The sequence below is a fragment of the Hemitrygon akajei genome, chromosome 16 (genome assembly GCF_048418815.1).
Source record: "Hemitrygon akajei chromosome 16, sHemAka1.3, whole genome shotgun sequence".
NCBI classification, from domain to species: Eukaryota; Metazoa; Chordata; class Chondrichthyes; order Myliobatiformes; family Dasyatidae; genus Hemitrygon; species Hemitrygon akajei.
This window is the reverse complement of record NC_133139.1, coordinates 71259669-71280508: the sequence shown is the minus strand read 5'-3', so window position 1 is coordinate 71280508 and position 20840 is coordinate 71259669. Positions and strand designations below refer to the sequence as shown.

Here is a 20840-nt window from a genome sequence, read left to right as displayed (position 1 = left end):
AAACAATGATGGAAGGATGTGGAAGCATTGGAAAGGGTACACAGGAGATTTACCAGGATGCTGCCTGGTTTAGAGAGTATGCATTATGATTAGAGATTACGGGAGCTAGGGCTTTACTGTCTGGAGAGAAGGAGGATGAGAGGAGACATGACAGAGGTATACAAGATATTAAGAGGAATAGATAGAGTGGACAGCCAGCGCCTCTTCCTCAGGGCACCACTGCTCAATACAAGAGGACATGGCTTTAAGATAAGGGGTGGAAAGTTCAAGGGGGATATTAGAGGAAGGTTTTTCACTCAGAGAGTGGTTGGTGTGTGGAATGCACTGCCTGAGTCTGTGGTGGAGGCAGATACACTAGTGAAATTCAAGAGCCTACTAGACAGGTATATGAAGGAAATTAAGGTGGGGGGATATATGGGAGGCAGGGTTTAAGGGTCGGCACAACATTGTGGGCTGAAGGACTTGTACTGTGCTGTATGTTCTATAACAATCATCCTCTTAACCAATCGGAATAACTTCACTCGCCCTATCATTGAAATGTTCCCACAAACTATGGATTCACTTTCAAGGACTCCATCTCATGTCTGAAATATTTATTGTTTGTTTGTTTGTTTGTTTGTTTGTTTATTTATTTATTTATTTATTTATTTATTTATTTATTATGATTGTTTCTTTCTCTATTTGCTCAGTTTGTGTCTTTTGCACACTGGCTGAATGCCCACATTGCTGCAGCCTTCTCAATGATTCTATTATAATTATTATCCTATCATGGGTTTATTGAGTATGCCTGGAAGAAACTGAATCTCAGGGTTGGAGATGGTGACATGAATGTACTTTGATAATAAGTTTACTTTGAACTTGTTGCTCTCCTTGATAACAGATTGCAATGGTCACTATTCTGTGAGTGAAGAGGCTTCCGTCAAACTTGCTGCTTGACTTTCTGCAGACTGACTAAGACAATGAGTTCTCTGTGGTTTTGTCTCAGGCATTCCTCATGGCTCTAGGGCAAATAAGAATGTCATGGGTGGTTAAACTCCTTCTTCCATGCTCTTAACAGAATTTTGGTTCATTTTCACTGACTTCAAAGTGCTGTGTCTCACATAGCTTATGGTTTCAATACGACCCTTGCCTCTTAAGTATGAGAGCAGATTGGTAGGCAAATAGTTGATGGAGCAGGGTCAGAAACCAAAGAGGGGCCAGCATGAGGCAGGGCTTTGGGACCCCAGAAAGAGATGGGGGCCACAGTTTATTGTGAGGAGGAAATCAGGCCAGAAGGATTTGGGTACGAATGAAAGATCAGCAACATTTGGAAACTGATTGACTGAAAAAATGTCTGTTATTTCTGCAAAATGCTAGAGAAACCAGTGGGTCAGGCAGCATCTATGGTGAGGAATAAATAGTCAACGTTTCGGGCAGAGACCCTTCTCCCTGTCTGGACTGTTTATTCCTCTGCTTAGATGCTGCCTGACCTGCTGAGTTACACCATCACTTCCTGTGTGCTGCTCTATATTTCCTACAAATGCAGAATCTCTCGTGCCTGTTGATATTGAGTATATTATTTGTGCCAGCTAACTGCTGAGTGTTCTACATAAAATTATTGACCACCATTGTGGCATGTGGCGTGGAGCCGGTGCTTGAACACACCGCGGAAGCCTGGTTTTGATGGAGAAGTAGAGATACGTCTCTACCAAAGGAGGTGCAAAGCGCTCCTTCCCTCCGATAACTGCAGGTCACCCTTCGGCAAGAGTAACAGATGCTTAATCCCCTGATTAGGGTAACGGGAAGCACTGGGAGCAAGTGCTGGATGGTCGTATGAGCAGTTGACGCATATCACAAGGTCCTGATTATGCGACCACTGATGCCAGGCAGGCAATCCCTGAAGAGCACTGATAATGGCTTGGGTCACCCGTCTTGCAAAGACTACCCTGAAGAAGGCAAGAGCAAGCCACTTCCGTAGAGAAACAATTTTTTTAAATTAATTTTTTTGAACACAAACAAAAACACTGAACATATGCTAACAAAGCCAGGGATTCACACATAAGCAGCAACAAATATATAAGTATTAACTTTAAATGTACAAATAAAAAAGAAAATCCATTCTAAACACTGTTGGACAGAAGAAACTATATCTAAACGGAGTCACTAAACAAAAACATTTAAAGAAATAAAGAAATAAAGGAGGATAGGACTGGACCCAGGGTTGAGATCTTTGATTGGAGAAATGCTAACTTTGAGGCGATGCGAAAGGATTTAGAAGGAGAGGATTGGGACAACTTGTTTTATGGGAAGGATGTAATAGAGAAATGGAGGTCATTTAAAGGTGAAATTTTGAGGGTACAGAATCTTTACGTTCATGTCAGGTTGAAAGGAAAGGTTAAAAGTTTGAGAGAGCCATGTGTTTCAAGGGATATTGGAAACTTGATTAGGAAAAAGAGAGATGTCTACAATAAATATAGGCAGCATGGAGTAAATGAGGTGCTCGAGGAATATAAAGAACATAAGAAGAATCTTAAGAAAGAAAAGTTAAAAGAAGATACGAGGTTGCTTTGGCAAGTAAGGCAAAAATAAATCCAAAGGGTTTCTACAGTTATATTAATAGCAAAAGGATAGTGAGAGATAAAATTGGTCCCTTAGAGAATCAGAGTGGACAGCTATGGGTGGAGCTGAAAGAGATGGGAGAGATTTTGAACAATTTCTTTTCTTCGGTATTCACTGAGGAGAAGGATATTGAATTGTGTAAGGTAAGGGAAACAAGTAGGGAAGTTATGGAAACTATGACGATTAAAGAGGAGGAAGTACTGGTGCTTTTAAGGAATATAAAAGTGGATAAATCTCTGGATCCTGACAGGATATTCCCTAGGACCTTGAGGGAGGTTAGTGTAGAAATAGCAGGGGCTCCAACAGAAATATTTCAAATGTCATTAGAAACAGGGATGGTGCCTGAAGATTGGCGTATCGCTCATGTGGTTCCATTGTTTAAAAAGGGTTCTAAGAGTAAACCTAGCAATTATAGGCCTGTCAGTTTGACGTCAGCGGTGAGTAAATTAATGGAAAATATTCTTAGAGATGGTATATATAATTATCTGGATAGACAGGGTCTTATTAGGAATAGTCAACATGGATTTGTGCGTGGAAGGTCATGTTTGACAAATATTGAATTTTTTGAAGAGGTTACGAGGAAAGTTGACGAGGGTAAAGCAGTGGATGTTGTCTATATGGACTACAGTAAGGCCTTTGACAAGGTTCCGCACGGAAGGTTAGTTAGGAAGGTTCAATCATTAGGTATTAATATTGAAGTAGTAAAATGGATTCAACAGTGGCTGGATGGGAAATGCCAGAGAGTAGTGGTGGATAACTGTTTGTCAGGTTGGAGGCCGGTGACTAGTGGTGTGCCTCGGGGATCTGTACCGGGTCCAATGTTGTTTGTCATATACATTAATGATCTGGATGATGGGGTGGTAAATTGGATTAGTAAGTATCCAGATGATACTAAGGTAGGTGGCATTGTGGATAATGAAGTAGATTTTCAAAGCTTGCAGAAAGGACTTAGGCCAGTTAGAAGAGTGGGCTGAACGATGGCTGATGGAGTTTAATGCTGATAAGTGTGAGGTGCTACATTTTGGCAGGAATAATCCAAATAGGACATACATGGTAAATGGTAGGGCATTGAAGAATGCTGTAGAACAGAGTGATCTAGGAATAATGGTGCATAGTTCCCTAAAGGTGGAATCTCATGTGGATAGGGTGGTGAAGAAAGCTTTTGGTATGTTGGCCTTTATAAATCAGAGCATTGAGTATAGGAGTTGGGATGTAATGTTAAAATTGTACAAGGCTTTGGTTCAGGAAGATTGTTTCCAATGTTGGGGAAGTCCAGATCGAGGGGTCACAGTTTAAGGATAAAGGGGAAGCCCTTTAGGACCGAGATGAGGAAAAACTTCTTCACACAGAGAGTGGTGAATCTGTGGAATTCTCTGCCACAGGAAACAGTTGAGGCCGGTTCATTGGCTATATTTAAGAGGAAGTTAGATATGGCCCTTGTGGCTAAAGGGATCAGGGGGTATGGAGAGAAAGCAGGTACAGGGTTCTGAGTTGGATGATCAGCCATGATCATACTGAATGGCGGTGCAGGCTCGAAGGGCCGAATGGCCTACTCCTGCACCTATTTTCTATGTTTCTATGTAAGGCCAAATTTGGAGTATTGTGTCCAGTTCTGGTCACCGAATTATAGGAAAGATGTCAACAAAATAGAGAGAGTACAGAGAAGATTTACTAGAATGTTACCTGGGTTTCAGCACCCAAGTTACAGGGAAAAATTGAGCAAGTTAGGTCTTTATTCTTTGGAGCGTAGAAGGTTGAGGGGGGACTTGATACAGGTATTTAAAATTATGAGGGGGATAGATAGAGTTGACGTGGAGAGGCTTTTTCCATTGAGAGTAAGGGAGATTCAAACAAGAGGACATGAGTTGAGACTTAGGGGCCAAAAGTTTAGGGGTAACACGAGGGGGAATTTCTTTACTCAGAGAGTGGTAGCTGTGTGGAACGAGCTTCCAGTAGAAGTGGCAGAGGCAGGTTTGGTATTGTCATTTAAAGCAAAATTGGATAGGTATATGGACAGGAAAGGAATGGAGGGTTATGGGCTGAGTGCAGGTCAGTGGGACTAGGTGAGATTAAGCGTTTGGCACAGACTAGAAGGGCCGAGATAGCCTGTTTCCGTGCTGTAATGGTTATATGGTTAAATAACCCGAAACATTGACACATTTGTACAGTCTTTACAGCATCCTGGTTATGGGAAGTTTTCAGAGTATTAGTATATAGTTTGAAGTCTGATGTGAAAAATAAAAATTACGGTTTCTTATTGCTGTATTTGCATTTATAGATATAAAATTTACTGTAAATTAACAAGACTTATGATTTTAAAAAATCCCTATGAGATTTGGTTACTATATTTAGTAAACCTAAATAAAACATTTTCAAAACAAAAAGTAAGATCCACATTAATATACTGATCTATAAATTGACAAACATCAACCCAAAATGTTTTAACACACTCACAATCTCAAAACAGATTAAATAAATCCTCTAGATATAAACCAAAGTTAGTTTCAATATCAGAATTAAACATTGACAAATAAACATTGGTTGGATAATATCTATATATAACTTTAAATGAAATTTCTTATATTTTGTTCCTCAATAAAAAATTATTAAATAAGCCCCAAATACTCCTCCATCTCAGATTCCCCAAGCGACTATTCCAAAAACTAACAGCCGTACGGAATAGAAGTAATGTCTTTTTGAAACAAACTTCTAATACCTCTGTTTTTTATTAAAAGACAGAGGAAAACAAATCTTTCCTACAGCTGTACTGGATGGATCCAAGCTGGGTAATTCAACTACCGATTATGATGTATTTCTAAACAACATAATTACACCAGAGGGATCTGCATCCATAACAACAGGAAATTCAAAGGTGGATAAAAGCTCAGTATATTTTAATAAAGTACCACTTGAATTAAATAACTGTTCAACTAACAATTACCAAGACTAAAGACAGGGCATTTATTTTACCCAGAAACCTCCGCGCCCCAGAATTCACGTGATGATCAAATACGCAGGCGTAGGCGGGTCACAGATAGGGCCGAAAATCGCGCATGCGCTCAGTGGACTAAAATCTCGGAAGAACCGGCGGCAGGTAAGACAGGATTTTCATCAGCTTCGGCTTCCCCTCCTCGACAAAAGAACAATTACTGTGATCTCCGCACAATCTGTGATCCCAGAAACTCTGGGCGGTCCCGGTCTATCCCTTCCCTCTCAGCCCAACGATCCGGGTCCAGGGAGTTTTCTCCTGAAGAACAAAAGTGTTTGCGCCATTCCTGCTGCGCATGCGCATCGCTACAAACCGAGGCGGATAGATGGGTATCTATTTCGTGGGGTATTCTGGGTATGAAGGCAGCCATTGGTGATGCTGGCAACGTTTTCCCTGCAAATCCGTAGGGTGTGATTGGAAGCACATGGATCTCTCAGCTGAGCTTCGGCTAAATCCAAAGATTAGGAACTCGGAACAAAAATATAGTTCCGAGTTAATCTCTGTGAAGAGTCTACTTTCCAGTCAATGAAAATGTTAATTAGTGTTCCACGGGGGAAATATATAATCCTTCCAGCTTTAGTTTTTGAGAAGATCACCTTCGTTATCCCTCTTCTTGTTCTGGACTTTTCTACCCGTGAGAGCAAGTTTTGTACCAGTCTTTTTGTGTGCATAGTATCAAACACCTTTGTCCTGGGTAAGAAGTAACCTATAGCTTTCACATCACAAAAGTGCCACACTTCAGTGAGAAAGACTACAACCCTTCACTTCACATTCATTGGCATTGCCATCAGTCATGAACGACAGGCAGATGATATGGCAAAACTGCAGGCAGCACAATGGGTTACAGTATAAACGGGGGCAAAATTGAAAGGGGTGACAAATGCAGGATTGAAGGTGTTATATTTGAGTGCACTCAGTATATGAAATAAGATAGATGATCTTGTGACGCAGTTGGAGATTGGCAGATATGACATAGTCATTGTTGAAAGATGATTGTAGTGGGAGCTTAATATCCAAAGAAACACAGTGCATCAAAAGGACAGATATTTAAGCAGAGGAGGAGGAATGGCCCTGCTGGTTTAAAAATGAGATCAGATCTTTAGAAAGAATTGACATAGGACCAGAAGATGTAAAATCCTTGTGAGTAGAGTTAAGAAACTGCAAGCATATGAAGACCTTGATGGAAGTTATTTACAGGCCTCCAATCAGTACCCAGGATGTCTATAAATTACAACGGGAGATAGAAAAATCATGTCAAAAGACAGATAGATTGGGAAAATCAAGTTGATGCTGGATTCTAAGAGAGAATTTGTGGAATGCCTATGAGAAGGGTTTTTGGAGCAGCTCATTGTTTACCCACTAGGAGATCAGCATTTCTGGATTGGGTGTGAGTAATGAACTAGATATGATCAGGGAGCTTAAGGTGAAGGAACCCTCAGGAAACAGTGATCATAATATGATAGAACTCGGCCTGCAATTTGAGAGGGAGAAGCAACAGTTAGATATATCAGAATCAGGATTAATATCACTGGAATATGTTGTGAAATTTGTTAACTTAGTACAGCAGTGCAATGCAGTACATAATATAGGGAAAAAGTAAATCAATTACAGTAAGTATATGTATATTAATTAGTTAAAATAGTCAAAAAGAGAAATAATATTTTATAAAGTGAGGTCATGTGCATGGGTTCAGTGTCCATTTAGGAGTTGAATGGCAGAGCAGAAGAAGCTGTTCCTGTATTGTTGAGTGTGTGCCTTCAGGCTTCCATACCTCCTCCTGATGGTAACAATGAGGAGAGTTCATGTCCTGCGTGATGGCAGTCCTTGATAATAGAGGATGCCTTTCTGAGGCACTGCTCCTTTAAGGTCTAGGAAGCTAGTACCCAAGATGGAGCTGACTAATTTTACAGCTTTCTGTAGCTTCTTTTGATCCTGTGCAGTAGCCTCCCCCCCCCCCATACCAGACAGTGATGCAGCCTGTTAGAATGCTCTCCACAGCACATCTGTAGATGTTTGCAAGTGTTTTAGATGCCAAACCAAATTTCCTCAAACTCCAGATGAAATACAGCTTTTTTCTTGCCACCTTTATAGCTGCATCAATCTGTTGGGACCAGATTAGATCCTCAGAGATCTTGACACCCAGGACCTTGAAATTGCTCACTCTCTCCACTTCTGATCCCTCTGTGAGGATTGATTCATGTTTCCTCGTCTAACCCTTCCTGAAATCCACAATCAGCTCTTTCATCTTACTGACGTTGAGTACAAGCTTGTTGCTGCAACACCACTTAACTAGCTGGTATATCTTGTTCCTGTACGGCCTCTCGTCTCCATCTGAGATTCTACAACAATGGTTGTATCATCAGCAAATTTATAGATGGCATTTGAGCTATACCTAGCCAGACAGTCATGGGTATAGAGAGTGCAGGGCAGCACACATCCCTGAAGTGCACTAGTATTAGTTGTCAGTGAGGAGAAGATATAATTACCAATTTGTAGATGTGGTTGTCTGGTTAGGAAGTCAAGGGTCCAGTTGCAGAGGGAGGTACAGAGCCCCAGGTTCTGTAGCTTATTAATGAGAATTGCGGGAATGGTAGTGTTAAACGCTGAGCTATAGTCAACGAACAGAATAATGACAGAGGTGTTTGTATTGTCCAGGAAATCTAGGGCTTTGTGAAGAGCCATTGAGATTGTGTCTGCTATAGACCTATTGTGGTGATAGTCTAATTGCATTAGATCCAATTTTGCACTGGAATAAAAGGAATTACAGAGACTTGAGAGAGGAGCCGGCCAAAGTTGATAGAAAGGGGACACTAGCAGGGATGATGGCAGAGCAGCAATGGCAGAAGTTTCTGGAATCAATTTGAAAGGCGCAGGATAGATACATCCCAGAGGAAGAGGAAGTATTCTAAAGGCTGGGTGATGCAACCATGGCTCACAAGGGAGGTCAAGGACAAAATAAAATCAAAAGAGAAGGCATACAATACAACAAAATTGGTCAGAAGTTAGAGAATTGGGAATTTTTTTTAAAAATAAGAGAAGGCAGCTAAAAATACCTTAAGGGGCAGGGTAAAATGAAATATGAAGGTAAGCTAGCCAATAATAAAAATAATAATAATAATAATAATAATCAAAAATATATTCAAAGCTTTTTCAGATATATGAAGAGTAAAAGAGAGGCAAGGTTAGATTCTGGACCTCTAGAAAATAGGGGTGATAGTGACAGGTGGACAAGGAAATGGAGGATGGACTGAATAAGTATTTTGCATCAGTATTCACTGTGGAAGACACTAGTAGTATGCTGGAAGTTTGAGAGCGTCAAGGGGCAGAAGTGAGTGCTGTTGCTGTTGCTAAGGAGATGAAGCTTAGGAAACTGAAACGTACGATGGTATACAAGTCACCTGGGCCTGATGTATTACACCCCAAGGTTCTGAAAGGGATAGCTGAAGAGGTTCTGGAAGCATTAACAATGATCTTTCAAGAACCAATTGGTTCTGGTATGGTTAAGTGTCATTCCACTCTTTAAGAAGGGAGGTAGGCAGAAGAAAGGAAATTATAGGCCAGTTAAGTCCTATGATTGGGAAGATGTTGGAGTCAATTGTTAAGGATGAGGTCTCAGGGTACTTGGAGGAACATGATAAAACAGACTAAGATAGGTATGATTTCCTTAAGGGAAATTTTTGCCTGACAAATTAGTTAGAATTCTTTGAAGAAAAAACAAGCAGGATAGACAAAGGAGAATCGGTGGATGTTGTGTACTTTGATTTTCAGAAGGCCTTTAACGAGGTGACACTCATGAGGCTGCTAAATCAGATGAGAGCCCATGGTATTGCAGGAAAGGTACTAAGATGGATATCAGTGAGACCGGATGCAAACTGGGAGATCGGTTTGTCGAGCACCTTCACTTCATCCACCACAAAAAGCCGGACTTCCCAGTAGCCGCCCATTTCAGTTCTACTTCCCATTCCCATTCCAACATGTCAGTCTTTGGCCACCTGTACTGCCAGGATGAGGGCACACTCAGGTTGGAGGAGCAACACATATCCTGTCTCGGTAGCCTCCAATCTGATGGCATGAACATTGATTTCTCAAACTTACGATAATTGCCCTCTTCCTCTCCTTCACTATTCCCCTTACTGATTCCCTCTTATACCTTCTCTTGTTTCCTGCCCATCATCTCCCTCTGGTGCTCCTCCCCTCTCCCTTTCTTCCATAGGCTTCTGTCCTCTTGTACCAGACTCTCTTCAGCCAGTTATCTCTTTCATGAATCAACTTCCCAGCTCTTTACTTCATCCCTTCCCCCTCTCCTGGTTTCACTTATCACTTGTCACCTTGTATTTCTTCTTCCCCCTCTCCCTCTACCTTATTGTGACTTCTCCGCTTCCGTTCCAGCCTAGATGAAGGGTCTTGGCTCAAAATGCAGATGGTTTACTGCTCCCCCAGTATTTTGTGTGTGTGTTCTATGAATAGAGTGCTGGCGGATTGGCAGGAGGCAAAGTCTGGGAATAAAGGGATCCTTTTTGGATTGGCTGCCAGTGACTAGGGGTGTTCCACAGGGACGTGTGTTGGGACTGCTTTTTATGTTGTACTTAGATTATGAAATTGATTGCTTTATGGGTAAATATAGATGGAGGGGTGGGTAGTGTTGAGGAAGCAGAGAGGCTACAAAAAGACATACAGATTAGGAGAATTAGGAGGGCAAAGAGGTGGCCGGTGGAATACGTTGTTGGGAAGCATATGGGCATGGACTTTGGAAGAAGAAATAGAAGCATAGACTATTTTCTGAATGTGGAGAAAATTCAAAAATCTGAGATGCAAAGGGATTCTCATGCAGTATTCTCTAGATTTGCAGCTTGAGTTGGTGGTGAGGAAGGTGAATACAATGTTAGTGTTCATTTCAAGAGGACTAGAATATAAAAGCAAAGATGTAATGCCGAGGCTTTATAAGCACTTGTGGTCCTCATTTGTAGTATTGTGAGCAGTTTTGGGCCCCTTATTTAAAAAGCAGTGTGCCGACATTGGAGAGGGTTCACGAAAATGATTTTAGGAATGAAATGGATGTTCACATGAGCAATGATTGAATGCTTTGTGCTTTAGGACATGATAGAACTTGAAATGATACTATTGGAGAGAGTCAAATTGAGCCAAGTCACAGATTGAAGACAGGAAGTAATGGGCCATTCCAATATAGACAGGAAAACGGTCAGAGAATTTGATGGTCAGTCCCAGTAAGATGAGGAGTTGTTCCTCCAACTTGGTTTGAACCTTGCTGTAACAGTGTAATGTCAGACCTCACTGTAATGATTAAAATGATCTCATCTGAAATGTTGTCCTTCACCCATTGATGTCTTTTGTAAATCTTTACAGGTTGAAATGGCAAAGAATTTGTGTATGGCAATCTCAAACACAACAACAGGTCAGATTTGCTCTCTCAGTCCAGATATTTAAGGAGTGACCAGATGTTTCCTTTGTAATACCAATATATCTGTTGTTGATCCTTGAAGATGAAGAAGTGTCTCATCCCAACTGAAAACGAGCTTTGTGTCTGAACTGAAGTTTTCTGTTCTAACTCAGTGAAATCCAATGGAAACAGGGTGCTGACAACACACCAGCATTTGTTCACTGGAGATCAGTTTTTAAACTACATAGGGATCCACTATGTCTGACTTCTGAATTGCGAGAGAACTGATCGCAGGGAGATAACATTATCTTTGTGTGGGATGGGACTCAGCTGACCTGCAGACACACCAGTGGGTTCACAGTGGGAAGAGGCTGTTTACCTGTTCGTGCATGGGAGGGGACCTGCTCAGTGATCCTGCTTGAAGATACATCAGCAAGTTCACACCGTAGTGAGACAGTTCATCTGTTCTGACGACAGGAAGCAATTCTTTGTCATCCAAGCTAAAGATATCTCAGAAAATTCAACCAGGGAGAGACTGTTCACCTGCTCCATGTGTGGGAAGAGATTCACTCAGAGAGATTCTCCTCCATATATGGGAAGAGATTTACACTTTCAGCTGCTCTGCTGACACACAAGTCAATTCACACTCAGGAGATGCCGTTCACCTGCTCAGACTGTGGGAAGGGATTCACTCAGTTATGTCACCTACAGAAACACAGGCGAGTTCACACAGGAGAGAGGCCGTTCACGTGTTCTGTGTGTGGGAAGGGATTCACTCAGTTATGCCACCTACAGACGCACCAGTTAATTCACACTGGGGAGAAACCATTCACCTGCTCAGTCTGTGGGAAGGGATTCACTCAGTCATCCCACCTACAGAAACACAGGCGAGTTCACACAGGAGAGAGGCCGTTCACGTGTACTGTGTGTGGGAAGGGATTCACTCAGTTTTGCCACCTACAGAGACACCAGTTAATTCACACTGGGGAGAAACCATTCACCTGCTCAGACTGTGGGAAGGGATTCACTCAGTTATGCCACCTACAGACGCACCAGTTAATTCACACTGGGGAGAAACCATTCACCTGTTCAGACTGTGGGAAGGGATTTACTCAGTCATCTGAACTGAAGCTGCATCAGCGAGTTCACACTGGGGAGAGACCGTTTACCTGCTCAGACTGTGGGAAGCGATTCACTCAGTCATCCCACCTACAGAAACACAGGCGAGTTCACACAGGAGAGAGGCCGTTCACGTGTTCTGTGTGTGGGAAGGGATTCACTCAGTTATGCCACCTACAGACGCACCAGTTAATTCACACTGGGGAGAAACCATTAACCTGCTCAGACTGTGGGAAGGGATTCACTCTGTCATCTCAGCTGAAGGAACACCAGCGAGTTCACACTGGAGAGAAACCATTCACCTGCTCAGACTGTGGGAAGAGATTCACACAGTTATCTCAATTGAAGCAACATCAGCGAGTTCACACTGGAGAGAGGCCATTCACCTGCTCAGACTGTGGGAAGGGATTCATTCAGTCATCTGAACTGAAGCTGCATTAGCGCGTTCACACTGGGGAGAGACCGTTTACCTGCTCAGACTGTGGGAAGGGATTCACTCAGTTATGCCACCTACAGACGCACCAGTTAATTCACACTGGGGAGAAACCATTCACCTGCTCAGACTGTGGGAAGGGATTCACTCAGTCATCTGAACTGAAGCGGCATCAGCAAGTTCACACTGGGGAGAAACCATTCACCTGCTCAGACTGTGGGAGGGGATTCACTCAGTCATCCCACCTACAGAAACACAGGCGAGTTCACACAGGAGAGAGGCCGTTCACGTGTTCTGTGTGTGGGAAGGGATTCACTCAGTTATGCCACCTACAGACGCACCAGTTAATTCACACTGGGGAGAAACCATTCACCTGCTCAGACTGTGGGAAGGGATTCACTCAGTCATCTGAACTGAAGCGGCATCAGCGAGTTCACACTGGGGAGAAACCATTCACCTGCTCAGACTGTGGGAAGGGATTCACTCAGTTATGCCACCTACAGACGCACCAGTTAATTCACACTGGGGAGAAACCATTCACCTGCTCAGACTGTGGGAAGGGATTCACTCAGTTATGCCACCTACAGACGCACCAGTTAATTCACACTGGGGAGAAACCATTCACCTGCTCAGACTGTGGGAAGGGATTCACTCTGTCATCTCAGCTGAAGGAACATCAGCGAGTTCACACTGGAGAGAGGCCGTTCACCTGCTCTGAATGTGGGAAGGGATTCATTCGGTCATCTGAACTGAAGCTGCATCAGCGAGTTCACACTGGGGAGAGACCGTTTACCTGCTCAGACTGTGGGAAGGGATTCACTCAGTTATGCCACCTACAGACGCACCAGTTAATTCACACTGGGGAGAAACCATTCACCTGCTCAGACTGTGGGAAGGGATTCACTCAGTCATCCCACCTACAGAAACACAGGCGAGTTCACACAGGAGAGAGGCCATTCACGTGTTCTGTGTGTGGGAAGGGATTCACTCAGTTATGCCACCTACAAACGCACCAGTTAATTCACACTGGGGAGAAACCATTCACCTGCTCAGACTGTGGGAAGGGATTCACTCAGTCATGTGAACTGAAGCGGCATCAGCGAGTTCACACTGGGGAGAAACCATTCACCTGCTCAGACTGTGGGAAGGGATTCACTCTGTCATCTCACCTACTGACACACCAGCGAGTTCACACTGGAGAGAAACCATTCACCTGCTCTGTATGTGGGAAGGGGTTTCCTCAATTATCTCACCTACTGGCACACCAACGAGTTCACACTGGGGAGAAACCATTCACCTGCTCAGACTGTGGGAAGGGATTCACTCTGTCATCTCAGCTGAAGGAACATCAGCGAGTTCACACTGGAGAGAGGCCGTTCACCTGCTCTGAATGTGGGAAGGGATTCATTCGGTCATCTCACCTACTGACACACCAGCGAGTTCACACTGGAGAGAAACCATTCACCTGCTCAGACTGTGGGAAGAGATTCACCCAGTTATCTCAATTGAAGCAACATCAGCGAGTTCACACTGGAGAAAGGCCATTCACCTGCTCTGAATGTGGGAAGGGATTCACTCAGTCATCTCAACTGAAGTTACATCAGCGAGTTCATACTGGAGAGAGGCCGTTTATCTGCTCCGAATGTGGGAAGGGATTTACTCGGTCATCCCACCTTGTGACACACTATCGAGTTCACACTAGGGAAAAAGTTTAAAATATCCTGCCTACTGAATGCTTAACCATCACAGTTGCTGAATTCAGAAGCAAGTTCAAAAGTGACTGCTGTTGTTGAACTCTGCAGTTACTCTGTCTACTCTGCAGTTACTCTGTCTACTCTGCAGTCACACCCAGTTCTGCACCCTGGACACTTGGCATAGGAGGAGTCTCTTCTGCTGGTGTTCACCTTTACTGGGACTGGGGTTTAAGGTTTTGGATCAGTGACAAATAAATCAATTCTATTTTAATCTCTGACTCAGGTACTTAGTGATTCTACAACCACAACCTGTGTACATTAGGGAGTTAACTCAGCCCTGTTGACCCCGTCTGTGTGTTCCATGACAGTTCTTTTCAACATCCCTGCTGTTCACCTCTTGTTCTCCCTATGGTGTTGGGTGCCAATCATCCCTCTGTGGGTGAAGAGGTTTCCCATGAACTTCCTGCATGACTTTCTGCATACTGAAGAAAACGAGCTGACTGCAGTTATGTCTAACATGTTCTTCATCCCTCAAATCTCTGGCCAAGGAAGAATGACATTGGTAGTTAACCTCCTTATTCCTTGCTCATTTCAATATTCCAACCATTAGTTAGATGTTCAATGGAGCAAGGTCAGAAACCAGAGATGGGGCAACCCAGGGCAGAGTTTAGTGGTAGGGGTAAGAGCATATAATGAGGAACGGGGTATAGCAACAAATGACGGGGTAGCAAAATTTGGAAGCTGATTGACAGAGAAAATAATTAGGTTAACTTTGTGTACACATGCTATGCCTGATGACATTGGGAGCTTGTTGTGTTAAACTGGACACTGAGTGCTCAAAAAATATTGTCTAGATTGGTGCAATTTGGCTGAGGGGAGGCAATGCTTGTAAACACTTTTGATGGTATTGTTCTTACCCAGAAATCTCTGAACTTCAGAATTGACTGTCACTGTGAATCAAGTGCGCAGGTGCCACAAATCCAAAGTTGTGCCAACAGGCGCGCATGCATCCACTGGACAAAAGGCTGTGGACCTCCCAGGCACAGCTGAGATCTTGCAAGGATTTGAGACTCAGTTGAAAAATATATTTCCAAGTTTATCCCACATGGTGAACTTTTAATGTTTCAGATAAGTAGATATGCAATTTTTTTTTATCAATTGAAATGGAACGTTGAGATCAGGTCTGATTTCCAGAGCCAGCTGAAGTTCATACCTCAGGAGATTACAGGAATAGATAAGATTGAGGCAAAAAAAAAACTGGGTCCAAATTCCAGTGAATTAAAACCTCAATTAGAACAGCAAAGGATAAAACTCCTTGGATCACTTTTGGTTCTTTAGCAGATTAACTTTGTTGAAGGTCATCTGGTTCTGGGTCCACTTTGTTGAAGGTCATCTGGTTCTGGGTCCTTCTGCCAAGTGAGACCATTATTCATTCTATTCCGTCTGGGTGTATAATGATAATGAGTACCACTGCCCTGGGTAACAAGTGACCTCTAGATTTCACACTACAAATGTTCCACACATTTACAATCTTCAAAGAGAAAGCCTAATCACGAACCCTTGACATTCATTGACATTGCCACTGTTGAGTTCACTGCTTAATCGCCTCAAGGTCACAGTTATCAGAAACTCTGCAGGAGCTGCCATGTAAATACCGTGTGCTCCTAGTAGGACACGCCCAGAGCTGTGGTGCTATAGCAACGGACAGAGACACACTGAGCCAAATCACAGACAGTTGATGGGCAGGATTGTCCCAGTCTTATACAGATATCTTCCCTGTCTCTGGATCTTGCCCTCCCCCCCCCCCCCCACCCTGCCTCGCAATTACCACCTTTGCCGTACTATGCTTCTGGATTTCGCCCTTTTGCCTACGCTGACTCGGGATCTGGTGCCTCCCACCACCCTGTCTCCAGATTCCCCATTCGTCCTACCGTATCCCTGGATCTGAGCCTTCGCCCTCCTCTGTCTCCAGATTGCACCCATCTCCCCCACCCTGTCTCTGGATCTCACCCTTCCCCCCCCCCCCCCCAACCCTGTTGCTGGAACTCCCCCTTGCCCATACCCTGTCACCAGATCTCCACCTTTGCACTATTGTGTCCCTGGATCTCCCCTTACCCCTACCGTATCTCAAGTTCTATACCTTCCCCTTCTTTTCTATCTGGATATCTCCCTTCCAATTCACTCATGTCTGGGTCTCCTCATTCTCCATTCACACATCTCTGCTTCTCAAACCCATTCCTCCCCCAACTATCTTTAGGTTATCCCTGTCTCTGAATCTACTGTCACTGGATCTCACACTTCCCCCTGCACTGTCTCTGGAGTTCTCATTTTGCCTTACCCTGTCTCTGGAATTCGCCATTCCCCTTACCCTGCATGGATCTCCCACTTTTCCTTACCATGTCTCTGTATCTCTTCCTCCCACCTATCCTGTCTCCGTCTACCCTAGTGCCCCATCCTGTCGCTGAATCTCCCCCTTCCCCCTACCCTATCTCTGGACCATGCCCTTCCCCCTACACTATCTCTGAACCATGCCCTTCCCCCTATCCTGGCCATGGATCTCCTCCTTCACCCCGCTCTGTCTCTGGATCTCCCCTTTTGCCCAACTCTGCCTGCTGATCTTCCCCTTCCCCCTACCCTGTCTCTGGATCACCCCCTGCACCCTACCATGTCACTGGACTGCTCCCTGCGCCTTATCCTGTCTTAGGACCTCGCCCTTTTGCTTATACTAACTCGAGATTTTGCCTCTCTCTGCACCCTGTCATGAGCTATCTTTAGTTCATCATCTACCCTGTTCTGGATCTCCTCTTTTTCACCTTCCCTGTCTCTGGATCTCCCACTTCCCCCTTTGTAATCTCTGGCACTGCCACTTTGCCCTACACTGCCTCTGGAACTCTCCATTCCCCTTATCCTGTATGGATCTCCCCCATTCCCCCTGCCCTGTCCTTGGATCTCTTCCTTCCATCTACCCTGTCTCCCGGTCACCTCTTCACTTTATTGGATCTCCCTTTCCCCCTACACTGTCTCTGGATCTTGCACTTTTGCCTCCCCAAACACTGGATCTTCCCCCTTCCCCAGCCCAATTGCTAGATCTCCCCTCTTTGCCTGTTCTACCTCTGGATCTCCCCCTTCCCCCTACCCTGTTTCTGGATCTCTTCCTTCCACCTATCCTGTCTCCCAGTCTCCCCCTTCGCACTAGCCTTTTGCTGGCTTTCCCATTTCTCCCTAACCTATCCCTGTACATCTCAATTCACCTTCTCTGTATGGATCTCGCCATTCCCCCCAAACTGTCTGGATCTCTCCCTTGCGGCCATCCTGTCTCTGGATCTCCCCCTTCACCGCCCTATCTCTGGATCTCTCCCTTTGCCCTCCTGTGCCTGCAGATCTTCCCCTTTGCCATATACTGACCACAGATCTCCCCATTTGCCTTACCTTGTCCTTAGATTTCCCCCCTACCCTTCGCCCTACCCTTTCTCTGTATCTCCCAGTTCCACCTACCCTATCTCCGGATCTCCCCTTTCACCTGCCTTGTCTCTGGATCTACCCTTTCGGAATGCACTGTCTCTGGACCACTCCCTTACCCCTACCATGTCACTGGATCTCGCTCTTTCACCAATTCTAACTCAGGACTTTGCCTCTCTTCCCACCCTGTCACTACCTATCTTTAGGTCATCATCTACCCTATCTCTGGATCTCCTCCTTTCCACCTATCCTGCATGGATTTCCCTCTACCCTGTCTCTGGATCTCCCACTTCCCCCCTATGTTGTCTCTGGCACTGCCACTTTGCCCTACACTGCCTCTGGAACACCCCATTCCCCTTACCCTGCATGGATCTCCCCCTTTCTCCCCTACTCCTGTCCCTGGATCTCTTACTTCCACCTATCCTGTCACCCAGACTCCCCCTTTGCCCTAGCCTTTTGTTGGATTTCCCACTTCATCCTAACCTGTCACTGAATATGCCCTTTCACCCTGCTCTTTATGGATCTTCCCCTTCCAACTCTCCTGTTCCTGGATAGCTCCCTTCCATCTACCCTTTCTCTAAACCTGCCTATTCCATCTACCCTTTCTCCGGATCTCCCCTTTCCATCTACCCTTTCTATGGATCTTCCCCTTCCCCTTACCCCTACCCTAATGCTAGTTCTCCATCTTCCACATCTCTTGTCTCTGGATTAACCCCTTCCCATTCCCTTTGTCTCGGGATCGCCCTGGTCCCACTACCCTGACTTTGGACCTCCCCCTTCCCCCTACCCTGTGTTTGGATATTCTTCTGCCCCTTATCCTGCCTCTGGACCTCCCCCTTCCTTCTACATTGTCTCCGGACCTCACCCTTCCATCTACCTTTTACTGGATCTCCCCGTGTCATCTTCTGTTTTTGTGGCTCTCCCAGTTACTTCTATCCTTTCTTTGGATCTCCCCCATCCATCTATCCTTTTTCTGGATCATCCCTTTCACCCTATCCTGCCCCTGGATCTTCCCCTTTGCCTTGACTTGTGCCCAGATGTTCCCGTTCACCGTATCCTGTGTCTGGAGCTCTCACTTTGCCCTACCCTGTCCCTGGATGTCCCACCTTCACCCTGCTCTGTCCCTGGAACTTACCTTCCATCTCCATTGTCTCTGGACCTCCTCCATCCATACACTCTTTCTGTGGATCTCCCATTCCATTTACCCTTTCTCTGGATGTCCCCATTCATGCTACTCTTTATCTGGATCTCCTCCTTTACCCTAACCTTTCTCCCGATCTCCTTTGCCCTAGCCAGTCTCCAGATCTCCCCCTTTGCCCTAGCCTGATACTCCTCCACACCCCCATCTCTGGGATGCCCACATCCCCCATCCAGTACCCTTGGTTGTGAAACCTCATTCCTCTCCACTTTCTTCCCTCTGTAACGTCCAATTCTTCTCCCTATTCCCTCCTCCCATAACTTCCACTGAGATGAGCCGCTCCACTCTAAATCCTGTATCTGTGGTGCCCCATTCCTCTCACCATCCCCCCCATACAGACATTTGTGACACCCTGTCCATCCCTGAGATGGCCCCCTATGCCATCACACCACCCATCTCTGTAAAGCTCTCTTCATGCCCCCTTAACACCATTTTTTCCCTCCCACTATCTGGGATAACATTCCTATCCACCACCCCTGGATGCCTCTACCCCTCATCTCTTGCACTCCCCTTCTCAGGGAAGCATATCTTTTGCTCCCCCCCACCCCAACATCTCGGGTGGACATCTAGCCCCCCCCCCATCTGACATGTGCAACTAGCCCCCACTCTCTGTGATGTGCACCCAACCCCTGCCTCTGGGATGCTCACCTAGGCACACCATTCACCCCCACCCTGGTCTCTATGGTACACAGCTACCACTCCATCATATAGGACTCCTCCCAGACTTCCATTCTCAATTCCCCTATCTCTCTGATGCCTGTACCTGACCAGTCCACCCTATCACTTGGATATTTTTTTCCCATCCTGTCCCTGCCCCCATCTCCGAGGTGCCACCATTATTCATTTCTTATGGTACCACACCTTCTTTAAACCATCTATGTAGCACGTCTTTCTCCTTCCTGTCTCTGGGACAATCCCACCCCAATGTCTCATGGATACCCATTTCCTCCTCCACCCCGCTCCCGTTTGTGCTCTAACTACGCCTCTTACACTGAGGAAGTCCCAGTCAATATTGGGGATGTTAAAAATCATCTGATTCAACAGCCCTGTTGTCTTTAGATCTTTCCATAATCCACCTACATATCAGTTCCCCTCACTCCCAGTGGTTATCAGGTGGTGTCTAGTATAACTGCATCCGAGTGAATGTATCTTTCCTATTTTGAGTTCTACCATATTGTGGATGGATTTCCAGTGTGTCCTGTCTGAGTGCAGCTGTGACTCCCTCCCTGGTGAGTAATGCAACAAATCATCCTCTTTACTTCCCTCTCCATCATGCATGAAAGATCGACATCTGAACTGTTGAGCTGTCAGTCCTGTCTGCCCTGTCATGTCCACCCCATCATACTTCTGTGCACTGATTCACACACAAAGTTCATCTGCCTTACCTTAAATGGTCCTTGCATTGACCATCAGTCGGATTATGTTCCTGAACCCATCCCTCACCTTAACGTCAATGCTTTGCATTTACTGATCTGCTCTTTGTCTCCCAGCACCTTCCCCATCCCCTGCACACTTCAGTTTAAACTCACTCAACCAGGGGCAACACCAATAAACCTCCTGCGAGAATGTCGGTTCTCCTCCAGTTCAGGTGCAACCCATCCCTCTGGAAGTGTCCCACCTGACCTTGAAGGGAGCCAGCAATCCATATACCTGAAGCCCTCCCTCCTGCACCAATCTTTTTTTGGAGATTTGACCAGCTTCCAATCAGAGGGATCAGAAGCTTGAGATGAAGTAACTCACCCAGATTTGCTCATTGACTATTAAAGGCAGCCACTTGCAGCAGTTTTTTGAAGCTTTGACCAGTGACCAATCAGTGTTTGGGTTTGATTTAGCAAGAACAAATTAAAGTAAGCTGGGTGCAAGCAGAGTGGTCATTATTGGAATGGACAGAGTCAGAGTGGAGATTTTGAGGCTTCAGCTCTTCAAGGCTTTAGTCAGAGAAAGCAAAAACA

At 45.0% G+C, this 20840-nt stretch overlaps 1 protein-coding gene across 1 annotated transcript; it reads left to right on the top strand.

Moving 5' to 3' along the window:
- The first annotated feature begins 5642 nt into the window (after window positions 1-5642).
- Window positions 5643-14502, top strand: LOC140740169 (uncharacterized). The gene is made up of 2 exons (XM_073069143.1): window positions 5643-5692; window positions 10952-14502. The coding sequence occupies exon 2, from the start codon at window positions 11640-11642 to the stop codon at window positions 12543-12545; it is 906 nt and encodes a 301-aa protein (XP_072925244.1). The 5' UTR covers window positions 5643-5692; window positions 10952-11639; the 3' UTR covers window positions 12546-14502.
- The last annotated feature ends 6338 nt before the right edge of the window (window positions 14503-20840 follow it).

Excerpts from the sequence above, each read along its gene's own strand:
- LOC140740169 (XM_073069143.1), top strand. The coding sequence starts at position 11,640 with ATGCCGTTCACCTGCTCAGACTGTGGGAAGGGATTCACTCAGTTATGT.